At 50.3% G+C, this 11593-nt stretch overlaps 1 protein-coding gene across 1 annotated transcript in view; it reads right to left on the bottom strand.

The window, feature by feature from the left end:
• Positions 1–6245: 6245 nt before the first annotated feature.
• Positions 6246–11593, bottom strand: part of ENPP6 (ectonucleotide pyrophosphatase/phosphodiesterase 6) — a gene marked incomplete at its 3' end in the record, with an annotated part of 74589 nt that continues 69241 nt past the window's right edge. The window contains exons 7-8 of the mRNA XM_084231228.1: positions 10787–10910; positions 6246–6451 (exon numbers count right to left, since the gene is read on the bottom strand). Of these exons, the coding sequence (XP_084087354.1) occupies positions 6246–6451; positions 10787–10910 (330 nt within the window). The remainder of the gene's footprint in view (positions 6452–10786; positions 10911–11593) is intronic.

Here is an 11593-nt window from a genome sequence, read left to right as displayed (position 1 = left end):
CCCCACCCCACTGCTTTCTGGGCTACTGTAGGGTAGATGGTTTGGTAAACGGTTTTCAGGCTTTTCTGGCCTCCCACCATTAGGATTGCCCTGCCTGATGGGGCACCTGCAGTCGTTACATTGTTGTGTTGTTTACTTCTGGGGGCCAGGGCAGGGGTATTGAGAGTCACCAAGAGAAGCAGAAGAAGGAAAGAGGCAGGAGAGAGAAGGGGCCAAAGAAGGCCAGAGAAACCCAGTGAAGACTTGCCCGGGGCTTGGAGGCCTGCTGGCCTCCTGGCCCCCCTGGCGCCCCTGCCTGCCGTGTACCTGGTTGCTGTAGTGCATGAAAAGCTCAATAAAAACCTGAGAAAGCCACCGAGGGCTCCCGGACTCTCCTTTACCCGCCTGTCTGCTCGGAGCCTAGAAATCTGCTCTGTGCCCATCCTGGCACTACAGCTGCGGAGGAGGCTCTGCTCCCGCTTGTCCTTCTGACACCCCCTCAGGGTCAGACTTTCCTGGGCAGGAGGACAGGGAGAGAGAGAGGTGACGAGGTCACTGCAGGAGGGGTTTTCCTAAACACCCTGTCCTCTCTCTGAAAGCCTGGCCCCCACCACACACTCCCCACTTGCGTGTCTTCACCCTTCAGTGTCAACGGCAAAGGGACTCAGAAGGTGCCAGCGACGGCTCTTCCGCGTGCTCGTGTTGGGTGTCAAGACCCTGAGGCCTCCCCTTGTGCCCCGGGCTGCGGAGCCGCGGCTGCACAGCTGCTGCCGGTCTCGTTGAAAAGTCTGATTCAACATGGTGACAGCAGAGCTCATTTATCTTCTCTGCCCTCTCGTCTGCTCCACATCCCCCTGTTCCTGGCCAGGGAGGGGGATAGAAACCCCTGTCGTCCAGAGGGCGGACACCGCTGCTCATTCTCAAGTCCTGCGTCTCTGGACCAAACCCTGCCTGCAGCCCTCTTCCCGGGCCCTCGCTGGGACGGAGGGCTCCCACGCAGGCGAGCTTCTGGCCAGGGTCCGAGCGCTCCTCTTTCTCCAGTCGTCTCTGGAGTCAGCAGACGAGGATTGTTCTCTGGAGGTGGATTTTGTTGGGGCGCCAGACTTGGTTTAGAGTCTTGGAAAATGAGAAGACTCAGCCCTGGCACTCGGCTTGGTTCACAGCCTGCTCGCTGCTCGCGGAACACTTGCAAACAAATTGTGACAACGCCTTGTGACTTGCTTGGTAATCAAGGAAACAATGCAAGAATATGAAGCACAAAGCTTCACAGAGAATCTAGGCCATGCTGGAGAAATAGAAGTTTGCTAGACAGAGTGGGAAGGGGGTTGCAGACACAGAGCCAACGCAAGATTGCTGCGAGTTTGGTGGGGAGCACGGAGAGCAAGTCAGACCTTAGGCAGGGATGGAGGGAGGATTTGGGATTAATTCTGTATGTAGGCAGGAGAGATGGGGGTGGATTTGTAACAGCCTCCTCCAGCTTCTGCTGAGATCACTGCAGACAAGGTGGAGCAGACTGCGGTGGGGTTGGCAGTGGGGTTGGGGTTGGCCAACCCCAGGTGTTTAAGAGCAGGAGTCCCAAGGAGCCAGTGGGGAGGGTGCTGTCAGGTGTCCGGCAGGTCAGCCTCCGGGCACCAGCCTCTCTGCTCCACAGCCAGTGACCTCTTCCTGCGTCCTCCTGTTTGCTATGAAATTCCCTCCATGCATTGCCATAGCGACCAAAACGTCTTGTTCCATGGAAATGAGAATTCAACGCTGCTCGACAAGGAAGAAATAAAATGACTGAGTTGTGAGCTCCCTGGGCACAGTGATGCTCATCTTCTTGTCTGTGGAGTGGCTCCAAAAGCTATGTCAAAGGTGTATTAGTAGTTTGTGGCTGCTGTAACAAAGTGCCACCATCTGGGGCACTTGAAACAGCTGAGCTGTTCTCTCTCCTAGTTCTGGAAGCCAAAGGTCTGAAATCCAGGGTCAGCAGCGGCATGTCTCCATGAGGCTCTTGGTGGGACCCTCCTGGCTCCTTCCAGTGACTGGAGGCTGCTGATAGTCCTGCGTGTTCTTTGCGTTATAGACGCTCACCCCAGCCTCTGCCTCCTTCATCATGTGGTCTCTGTCCCTGGGTCTCCTGGACTATATTTCCCTCTTCGAAGACACCCGTCGCTGGGGTGGAGTTCACCCTGACCAGTGTGACCTCATCTTGATGACATGTGCCAAAGTTCTATTTCATAATAAGGTCACTTTCATGGTTACCAGAGGTTAGGGCTCAATACCTCTCTTTTTTATACCCCCACCACTACTTCATATCTCCCTTGACCATTTTATCCTCTCCCCTCCCTCCTAACCTAGGAAGCCTCACTTTGTTTATCAATATCTGTTAGTTTTTTTTATTTTACTTTGTTGAATCATCTGCATGTCCAGTTTTGGGCTTTGTCATTCCGACTTGCTTTACCACACCTTGCTCCCTCAACTCCTATTTTGCTCTGGTAGCTGCATTCCATCTTGCCTTATGGCCGAATAGTATCCCATAGTGTGGGTGTATTGGGCACCTCTTTTGGGGGGCACAACTGAACCCATGACAAAGGTTGTCGCATGTGCTGTTATTCTGTCTCTTCCAGTCTGAACCTTCTCTGGAGGGACCCATTCCACACAAGGCAAGTTGTTCCCATGACAGCTCAGAACTCAAATTATTATATTACATGGACCATTATGGGAAAATAAAAAGGATGAAGTACTGACTCAAGCTGTCACCTTGAAAACACTCTGCTGAGGGGAAGAAGGTGGTGCACAAAGACCACAGTCTGATTCTATATCCCAAAGAGGCAGACGTGTAGACAGAGAGTGTAGTTTGGTGACTGCCTGGAGGTGGTGCTGGGAAGATGTAGGGAGAAGCTGCTCGTGTACTAATGGGGATGGTGTCCTTTCTGGGGTGATGAAAATGTTCTAAAATTGATTATGGTGATGGTTACACAGCCCTGTGACTGTGTAAAGCCATGAACTGTTCACTGCGTTTAAACGGATGGTGTGGTGTGTGTGAGGCTGAAATCTTCATAATGTTGTTATATTTGTTTAAAGTAAATATGCTTACTTTATATTTTAAATCCAGTCTCCTTCCCTGCATCCCCGCCCCTGCACCCCCAAGCCTCCTTCCTTAAGTTTATCAGCTTGGGATGGAATATGTTTAGTTCATGAAATCAATGATGACTATATTGTCAGTTGGGTGATGTGAGAAGATCGCAAGCTCAGTGGGAAAAGTTCATTTCACTTGAGGAGTTACAGACAGAGAGAGGGAATACAGAGGTGTAAACAAGCCTCCTTAATGATATTCTTTTTCATTCAACAAGTAGATAGGGGCATTCATGAAACATTTGAGGCACTGCACTGGGTGTGATCTCATGATTTCCATGCTACGCAAACGCCTATGCTCTGCAGCACATAGCTGAGACCAAGTTTCAAATGTGTTGCCTGTCTGCGAAGGATACCACCTCCCTTCCTTCCAACAAGCAGTTTATAAGAGCTGGCATTGGTCTATCACAAATTGCTTAAAAAGATCGAACATACAATCATATTTGGAACTCGCTTGATATTTACAGAAATGCAAAAACACTTTCTTAGAAAATTCATAAAATCCGATAGCAGCACTGGGCATCTTAGACCCACAGGGGGTGCATGTGGAGAGGCCAAGGTTGCCTCTCTCAGCTCCTCTTCCACCCCTGGGACTCGCACATATGCTTTGGTGTAAGGGTAGCTGGGAGCTTGTCCCAGGTGGGACACGTAAGCAGTGCCAGCAAAGGGCTGCTGGAGAAACTGGCTAATTGTGACGTAGCTGTCAGGGGACTCAGGTTAACCAGGGTCAAATCAGAACTCATTTCTCTGAGAGCAAACCCAACCCCCAGGACAGGATGACCCCAAAGTGTACTCTGATACTGCACCTCGATTCCCTGAGAACCTACATCTCTGGAAGTGGGCAGATGACAATCAATGGTCTTGGAAAGTTTGCAAACTTAAGTTATTCTAGAACAGAATGCAGATCTCACATGGGGTTCCAAGGGCCCTTTAAAAAGAAGGAATTGGGACTTTAGCATTCAGGAGCTTGTAGGCTAGAAAGAATTCCTGGGGCCTCTCCTAGTACTTAAGTCTTCTGAATTTAATTGAACTGGATTCTGGAGATTAGGCTTATGAACTGAGAAAGCAGCCATTCAGCTCATCTTCAAGAGTGTTCCTTTCATTCATCGTCAGCATTTGCAGGTCAACCCATGGATCTTTTTCCTGGAATCAGAGTGAAGTAGTCAAAAAAATCCAGGAGGAAAGGTGTCCTAACAGATTTTTCTGCTATGAGACAAATCACATTTAAAGAAAGACTATTCCTGGAGAAAATAATGTGATTTTAAACAAAAATCAAAGGAAAAATTAAATAGTGCTAAACTGCATGCATTGTTTTATGCCCAGGGTTGTTTTTTTTTTTATTCAGTCCCTGAGTTTGCTTTATTATTTAGCAACTTTCATGATTCCAAAAGAATCTTATCTATTTAGGATTATTGATTGAGTAACTTACACATTGTCAGGCAAATACTGAAATTTTATTATGTAACTTGATTTTCAGGATGAAGGAGGGACAAGGGTAGAACAGAGCAGGAAAGACAAATGAGACCTGGGTGCAGACACCCCCCTGGGTCCTGGTGCTCCACTTTTAATCACTTGGGTAGCTCTGAGGGAGGCAGGTGGGCTCGACTGAATTCACCAGCACACTGTCCACCGGGGAGAAGGGACACTCTGAGTATGAGGCACCTGCTTTAGCAGCAGAGCCGGGGAGCGAACGCTCTCTCTTGTTCAGCCAGGCAACACGGGCTTCCTTGTCTCCTTTCCAGTTCATTCCATGGTTTGCTGGCACTTTGAACACATATTACATAAATCTTTAGAAGTTTTTTGTGAAGATAAATTCAGTACTTTTAAGCAGTGATCCTTTGTTCTCATGAAGCCAGGCACAGGGGACCCCCAGCCTCCTTGAACCAGGCGATGACTCGCTTCTCAAGGGGACACCATCCGAGGTCTCAGCAGGCTGGGCCTGGGTGTTGTCTGTCCTGATGGACAGTCTCACTTATGGATGTTCCTCATTCGCTGTGGCAGCACAATCCCAGGCGCACATGCCCTTGTCTCGTAGCCTGTGGCTAGATATGGGGCTCTGGTGGCTTAAAAATGCAGCTATCCCTTGTTTTACCACAAGATCTCGTACAGCGAACAAAGAAGATGAACCGAAAACATTTCAAGGGCTCATGACTCTTCTCAAGGGTTTCAAAGATGTGGGCCCCAGCGGGTGCTCCATGAGCAGCCTGTTTGCGAGCCACATGGCCAGCTGAGTGGTGACAGGGAATCATCCCCTTTTCTCCATTCCCATCCTCCTGTTACCATTTTCTTTGGAGTTCTGGGTCACTTGGGGACTCCCCTTGCTGTCACTTTAAACAAGCCTGGCTTCAGGACTCTGGGGACACAAGATGAAGGCTTTGTGCATCCCCATTCCCAACACGGGGCTGAGGTGTCTGTGGCTATGTCCAGATTCTCACGGCAAGGCCTCCCTTCCCCAGCCTGTGACGGCTCGTCTGTCGCTCCTGTCTACACTCCACGTGGGGACCCAGAGGGGACAGTCTTGGGTAAGCTGGCCATATGTCAATCCAGCCCCAACGTGCGGGGCCTGCTCTGAGCAAGGCTTCCCAAGCTGCGCTAAATCTTACAGAATCTCCAGCTACGTCAGCTTTTCTGCCCCTTAAGGCAAGGAAGGAAGTTTGCTGCACACGGCAGACTTCGGGAGAAACCCGTGTCTTCCCCTTGTTCTGTGAGGTCTCCAGCCCTTTGTGATTTTGACTGGTTGGTGATCTAAGCTAAGGCCCGTCCTCACTGGACTCTGGAAGGATGAAGAGACTCGGCCAGCCGGAGCACTGCCGAGCGACAGCAGCCGTTGCTGCCCCTCCGTGTCTGGGGACAGGGAGAGCAGCCAGGACGGTGGCCTCAGACCCAGAGGTGGCTGCTGGGTGTGGACAGAGAAGACAAGGGCCCCCTAGAGAAAACTAGTGCCAGCCTCTTCCTTACCTCCAGGAAAAAAGACTTGGGTTTTTCTCTTCTCAAAGAAGTAGGACTTCATGTATAGAATCATAAAAGAATAATATATTTACAATTTTATGACCTTGATTGTGTTAATGAAGCTATTCAAATTTCAAATGGACAATGCAGCCACCCCACTCTGGGGGACATACTTGGCTGAGTGGGGTCAACAGGAGGGGCTACACCAAGAACCACAGGAGAAGCAAGGCCAGCAGACAGCTGTGGGGGGCGCCGGCTGGGGCCGAGCTGGCCTGGCCCTTCAGCATGCACTGCACTCTGGACCAGGAGCCGTTGTTGGGCAGGGGCGGGACGCCGGCCACGTTGCACATGACATTGTAGACATCCACGGATCTGATTGGAGCAGCTCTGAAGTTGGATTTGAAATCTGAAAGGGAAAGGCAAGCAAGTTGTCACTGTCACCCCAGGCGGAGAAGGGCTGAGTCACTATATGGGGGGATTAGCTTGGGCTCCAGACAGCCTTGGGATGGGACACTCAGCCTTCTGGGAGGCGGGGCCAATCAAGGGCAACCCTGGGACTGGAGTATCAGCCTTCTGGGGGCTGGCCAGTGAAGGGCACCCTTGGGAGAGTACCGGCGAGCTACCAGCTATAAAGGCAGTAGTGCTGATGACTCAAGGAGGTGACGTTCTTTCAAAGACAAATCAACACTGTCTTTGTGTATTGCCGTGTTCCCTTTGTGACAACAGAGCTTTCCAGAAGGACCACCCGACAATGCTCATTTCTGCAGAGCCCTGAAGAGCTGGTGGTCACAAAGTTTGGCTGTTTGACTGGGCTCCCCCAAACACAATTAAACGGTATCTTCCAGAACCCCTATCTTCAGGGACCGGTTAGCCAGACTGCCGGTTCCCCTGCGGGTGACCCGCAGCATCTCGGGAACGTTTCTCCATTTTCCTTGCACACTGAGGCCCCAGGGCTTGGTGAAGTTGAAACTGTAGTGTTTCCTTGCTGGCTAACTCACGACAACCCGGATGGTGTCCTAAATGCGCCTAGATCAACGGGGCACTGGGAGCTGATCCCTGGCCAGTGAGCTACTTAGCTCCCTGGGAAGTAAGCATTGTTGCCGTTGGGAGCCAAGAGAAGGCTGGGAAATCAGTGAAAGACACTCAGCTCTAGGCTGGAATAGAAAGGAAAGAGAGGGTGACAAGTGAGGGCCTGGAAGGAGGGGTTTCTACCCAGACCATACCTCCCCCTGCTCAGCAGGAGACAGATAAGTTGCTGAAGGCCAAGCAACTATCTGTTTCGGTGCAAACTCAAGAGTTTACCATTCCGCATCCACAGCTTCCAACAAAATACTCACAGCTACATTAAGGTTGAATTTAAGAAAGAGATTTCTCCATCAATAAAGGCCTGTACATGTGCTTTTAGTCCAGCTAAGATTTTTAAAGGAAATAGGTTGTTTGGGAGGCTGTCGAGCCAAGTTTTCTGTTTTCTTAGAAAACAGCTGTATAATTGCTTTGCTAAAAGGATTGTATAAACTTTATTTAAAAAGCAAACACCGACAGCAACATAACCCAGAAGTGCCAACACTCTATTCGGCTCTTATATTAACCCTGAAATTATAAATACAGAAGGGAGTTACAGAAAACTCTGCCACGGTGTTAGATCTGGGGCAACTTCCCAAATGATGGGTGTTGCTACTTCTGGAGAATTTGATTTTAGGAAAAAGAGGCTCATGGACTCTGCAACCAGCCTGCAGCGCTTATTAGCTGGACAACCTCAAGAAACTGGCAAGGAAAATGGTCCCAAGGTTCTAGTTCCAGGCAAGCCGTGATTAGTAATAAACACACAGAATAAGTGCCCAGTGAAGAGCAAACTACAGATTGGAAATATACACCCTGTAAATTATTTGGCGGGGTCCCCTGTTTGGGGAGGATAATTAGAGTTAGCATCACCTCAGGGTAAGAACTAGTTTTAAAAAAATCAAGAGGAGAAGGGAGATGCCTGCAAAATGCCAGCCCTTCTTACTAGCAAGGCAGTTTACAGTGAGGTGAGGTGGGTGGTTTTTCTTCCCTAAAGAAGAATCATCCACAGCCTGAGAAGTCAAAGGCTGTCCCAAAGATGCTGGAAGCATCTCCTCTCATCCAGCTGGCTTGACATGGGCATGGATGTCAAGTCCCAGGGTAGATCATGCCAGAATGGCTGTGATGTGTGTGGCTGGGGGTTGGGGGGGTGGATTAAGAGGGTGTCACAGACAATTGCAGACCTTCCCCAGCCTCATCCACTTCTTGAACACTTGGCAGGAAAAACAGATTAAGCGCTTATGACAAAAATGCTAGAAAAGATGTTTTTCCATCAAAAGTGCAAAATCCAACCCTGGGTCAGCAGGAAGGGTAACTGACCTTCCTTTCCCGTTGCATCTAGTTCAATACTTTCTATTCTGCAGGGCTGGGACTGTGGGCCCAATGCAGAAATAGATGATCCAGACTGCAGCGAGCACTTCTAGAAAATTCCTGAATAGCAAAACAATACATAATCCAATTTGAGAGGTCCCGGGCATGTTCTGCCAGCTCAAGAAGAGATTCCCACCAAATTGGGAATTCAAATTATTTCCATGGGTTTAAAATTTGGGAGCTATTAAAATCATTTCTCCTAGAGAGAGAAGGTTCCATGGCCTCTGGTTGTGTGGCCACTGCAGATGGCTCTCCAGGGAGGCTGGCTAGCTGGCAGGCCGCACGCTGCATCACAGCCCTGCTGCCTTATCTTGAATGTGGAATTCTCCAGGGCACAATTAGGTGGTTGAAATTAGAATCTGGGATTAACCAGAGCAAGGCCATCTTCTAGAATGATTTTCTCTTTGTTGGCCCAGACCGACTGGCTTTGAAAACTGTTTGCGGGGTTTGGAGCGGCAGCCACAGATGCCAGCTTTCCCCCATAGCGAGATGCACACACAGCTAATCAGGAGGGCACACCTTTATCTCCAAGCACAGCTAGATGGCTACCAGTAGCCATGGTAGCCATGGCCTCGCTCTTAAATTTTCTTCTGAGCAAAGCTGTTCAAATCTTTTATGAGAACTGGAGCCAGCAACCGGATGGTTTGCGGGAGCCTCTCAAGGCTGGTCTGCCTGGAAACATTTTTGCAATTAGCCCAGTCTATTTCCATGCCGGCTCATCTTTCTGTCTATAAAAGAGTTAGGCTTTGAGTTTTAAGGGAGCATTGGTTTAAGAGAGGCCTTCTTTCATGGACAGTATCTCCCTGCTGAATTTAACATTAAACTGATGCAGCTTTGGATATTTTGTTTAAAAATGTTGGATTAAGGCTAGACTGGCTTCTGCCTGAGACTGTGGCTCATAAACTCTCCTTCAGCTGACAACTGTTTTGCATTCATGACCTTATTTCTCTCTTCTGGGGAAGGAGGAGGCAATGCTTTTGAAGGAAAGCCCTGCTGTCTAGCGTTCTCCTCAAGAAAGCCACACCAAATGGATCTAGCAGTGGACCTCAACGAAGTCCCCAAAGCTCCACCCTTAACTCTTTGGCTTTGAGTATCTCACCCAGAGCCTGGCTGCAGTGGGCACTGACAGCTATTCCTGGTTGATGGCAGCATGCCTGGTACCCTCTGAGCTCTCTCAGGTCACGAATCCAGTTTGTCGCTATGCACATTTGCTGCTACTGGCTCTGTGCTTACTTCAGGACAGGGAACCCTGGTCACGTGTGGGAAGGGATTTGACTCAACGTGTTCCCTGAGCTCAGATTCCCTTTGGCATCTGTGAGGGTGTCGAAATTGACACCTTGTAGTCTCAGCAGCTGTTCAGTGGTGAGTGACATATATATTTGTCTTATTTCATCGAGGAAAAGAGCAGACGTTCTGGGCCTGACCTCTAATTTGAAAGGAAGTATGGACCTACAGAGCAAAATGTTTGGAACGACATCCAGAAGAAGATGTTTGGAATATGTCTGTGAGGAGGAGCTCATTGTATTTATTAAGGAGGACAGACAGTGGTGAGAAAGAGAGTTCAAAGCCAGCTGAGAGTTGATGGCACCCCGCACCCCCCCCCCGTTTTTTTGAAGAAGAGAGTGTTCAGATAATAGCATGAACTTCAGAGTGTTTGATAAACTCTTCCAAAATGTGAATTTACAGTGATTTACTAATTATGGCAAATAGCCAAATAGATCCTCTCCAAGTCGCCTCTCTTCCAGAAATTACTCTGGTCCAGGAAGGCTTTCATCCAAGGCATCGCTAGTCATTCTGGCTCATTCTCAAAGACACCCTCCAGGTCATTTCCTAGCCTGCCCTTACAGCATCCCAGCTTCTGGGTGGACCCTGACCTGAAAGACCCCCCAGGGGTGGGCCCTGCAGACAGAAAGGAACAGGGAAGAGCCGACCCTTCAAACCACCGTGTCAACCTCGGGACACAGCTGTCTGCAACCTGGTGTCTGATCAGCTTTCCTGGACACCAGATAGCTGTGAAATAACGTTTTGATGAATTCGGTGAAAAAATGAATTGCAAACATGTGGAATACATTTTCTTCACGGCACTCAAGAAATTTACAAGGAAAAGTATTTGGTCACATTTGCCAAACCCAAGAAGCATTTGAAAGGAAGCCAGCAAAAGACGTCTCACGGAGACCGGCTGGGCTGGCTCAGCTTGGCTCATAAAGAGGGTCCATAAAGAAATCACGGCAGCCGCGCTAGCCCCTCGGCCCTACTGGACCCGCGGCCCTGGGGATGGACAACGGCGGCGCCTTGGCCGCTCCTTGCCTACCGGGTCCGAAGGCCAGGAAGATGCCCCGCATGTCCATGAGCTCGTTGTCATAGCCGTGCCAGCCGTGCTGCCAGCCTTCCCGCTTGCCCGTGCTGTTCATCCAGAACGGCAGCGTCTCTCGCGTCTGAAAACCAGCAGGACAGTGACGTTAGGCTGAGCAGGGCCGTCGTGCCGAGAGCGCGCGCACCCAGGCGAGGGCTTCCTTCTCCGCACCCCCGACCCCGTCACCAGCCACGGCCGGATGGCTTTCAACTCGAGGTAGCCCAGACCTTTGGGGCAGCCCACTACATGGCTGTTTCCCACGCGAGCGGAACTGTGGCTCCATCCATTCCACAGCCGCTGAATACAGCAGGCGAGGGACAAGGATGGTAAAGGCGTCTGTGGTATAATAAAAATTAGACTTGGCCTTTGCTCCTGGCTCTGGGCGCAGGACTCCCGACACCTGGCAGGCATGTCTTGGTTATTCCCAAGCAGCCCCTGTTCCCCAAATCTGAGTTTATGCTAATGAGATGACTCCTAGGGGCCGGGGTGACTAGAGAGCTTCAGGACGGGGCATGGGGACTCACCCCAGGGAGCAAGCTCATGCTGAGGGGGTTGGAACATTCAGCCTCGCCCTCTGATGGCCTGGGGGGCACCAGACAGGGGGCTCGGCCACATGGCCAGCGAGTTCCTCACTCCTGCCTGCACCATGAGGCCGTATAAAACTCTGAAACAACACCCCTCCCCTCCGGGGTGATGTGTGGGGAGGGGCTGCTCCCCACGAGAGCCAGGAAGCTCTGCGACCCTCTGTGCCCGCTCTGTCCCACG

The sequence above is a fragment of the Talpa europaea genome (genome assembly GCF_964194135.1).
Source record: "Talpa europaea genome assembly, chromosome: 4".
NCBI lineage: Eukaryota > Metazoa > Chordata > Mammalia > Eulipotyphla > Talpidae > Talpa > Talpa europaea.
Note: the sequence above shows the minus strand (reverse complement) of the source record. Positions and strands in the feature narration are given on the sequence as shown.